This window comes from Aplysia californica, unplaced genomic scaffold (assembly GCF_000002075.1).
Source record: "Aplysia californica isolate F4 #8 unplaced genomic scaffold, AplCal3.0 scaffold00692, whole genome shotgun sequence".
Taxonomy (NCBI): Eukaryota; Metazoa; Mollusca; class Gastropoda; order Aplysiida; family Aplysiidae; genus Aplysia; species Aplysia californica.
In genome coordinates, this window is record NW_004797962.1 from 315,147 (window position 1) to 316,425 (window position 1,279).

At 40.3% G+C, this 1,279-nt stretch overlaps 1 protein-coding gene across 1 annotated transcript in view; it reads right to left on the reverse strand.

The window, feature by feature from the left end:
• The window catches only part of LOC101847994 (fibrillin-1), a 12,470-nt gene that overhangs the window by 5,913 nt on the left and 5,278 nt on the right, over nt 1–1,279 (reverse strand). Inside the window, exon 3 of the mRNA XM_013088141.2 lies at nt 1,009–1,144. Coding sequence (XP_012943595.2) covers nt 1,009–1,144 — 136 coding nt within the window. The remainder of the gene's footprint in view (nt 1–1,008; nt 1,145–1,279) is intronic.

Below are 1,279 nucleotides of genomic sequence, written 5' to 3' on the forward strand. Positions count from 1 at the left end.
TGATGATGATGATGATGATGATGATGATGATGATGATGATGATGATGATGATGGATTGTGGGAGATACAGTCAGCTTGCTCTAACAAAATGAACGCGGATATCATAAATGCGAACGCATTTATCTCGATCTATTATTTATACAGGACATTGATTATTTCAGTTGACATGGAACGCATCTCAGACTTGCACAAAGAGGATCCAGGTTTTCTTGAACAAGTGTCTAAGGAAGTTACTGAGGATCAGATGGACAGACAGGGTCACCAACGAGGAAGTGTTGAGGAGAACAAGCAAGACAGAGCTCAGACAGATATCAGGTAGAGAGAAGGCGGCGATGGTTGAGTGGACATACTCTTAGGAAATCAGGCAGCTGCATAATATGGAAAGTGTTGGATTGGAACCACAGGGTAAAAAATCAAGGGGAAGACCACGTGACACATGGAGAAGAGTCACAGACATTGATGTACAGAAAAGTGGGAAGACATGGAAAAAACATCAAGAGGCTAGCCCAGGATAGAGAAATGTGGAACGTGTTTGTTCGTGGTCTATATCTTGATCCAGAGTGCAAAAGGGAATGATGATTACGATTATTATTTTTACAGGACACTGATTATTTCTGTAAAAGGTATACAAATGTAAGTGTCAGTAGAGTATGAATAAGAATATGGTCTTAAGCTCATTTAGCGTTTGAACCAATTGGCCCACTCCCTACTCATTGGCCGGTACGCTCGTTTTTCAGGAATGAAAAAAAGGAGAAATACAGTCACACAAAATGGTCATTGGTGAAAAGAAATTTGGAATATACTGAAATGCTTCATTATAGACTGTTATCATCATCATCACCATTATCATCACCATCATCATCATCTTCATCATCATCATTTCATCCACGAATTTCATCCACGGATTTCATTGTGCGATTCCATTCAGGTTTCACAGAGCTAAAGGTTTTTACTATGTGGTTCAGATCTATAATAACGTAATCATCTTATTTGCTGCACAACACTCACCAACACAAAGGTGAAATCTCGAGTTCCACTCAAAACCTGGCTTCTCTGCTTGGCAATTGCAGCTAATATTGAATCGATTCCTTTGAAGAGCGTCAAAGTTCAGATTTCTGTCATGGATCCACTTACACGTTGGCTCCTGTTGAGAGTATCATTATGACTGTTGCATGAGCAGTAGAATAATACACAGACGTACAGATGCAGGTGACGATCTCTCCATCTGTCTGTCTGTCTGTCTGTCTGTCTGTCTGTCTGTCTGTCTGTCTGTCTGTCT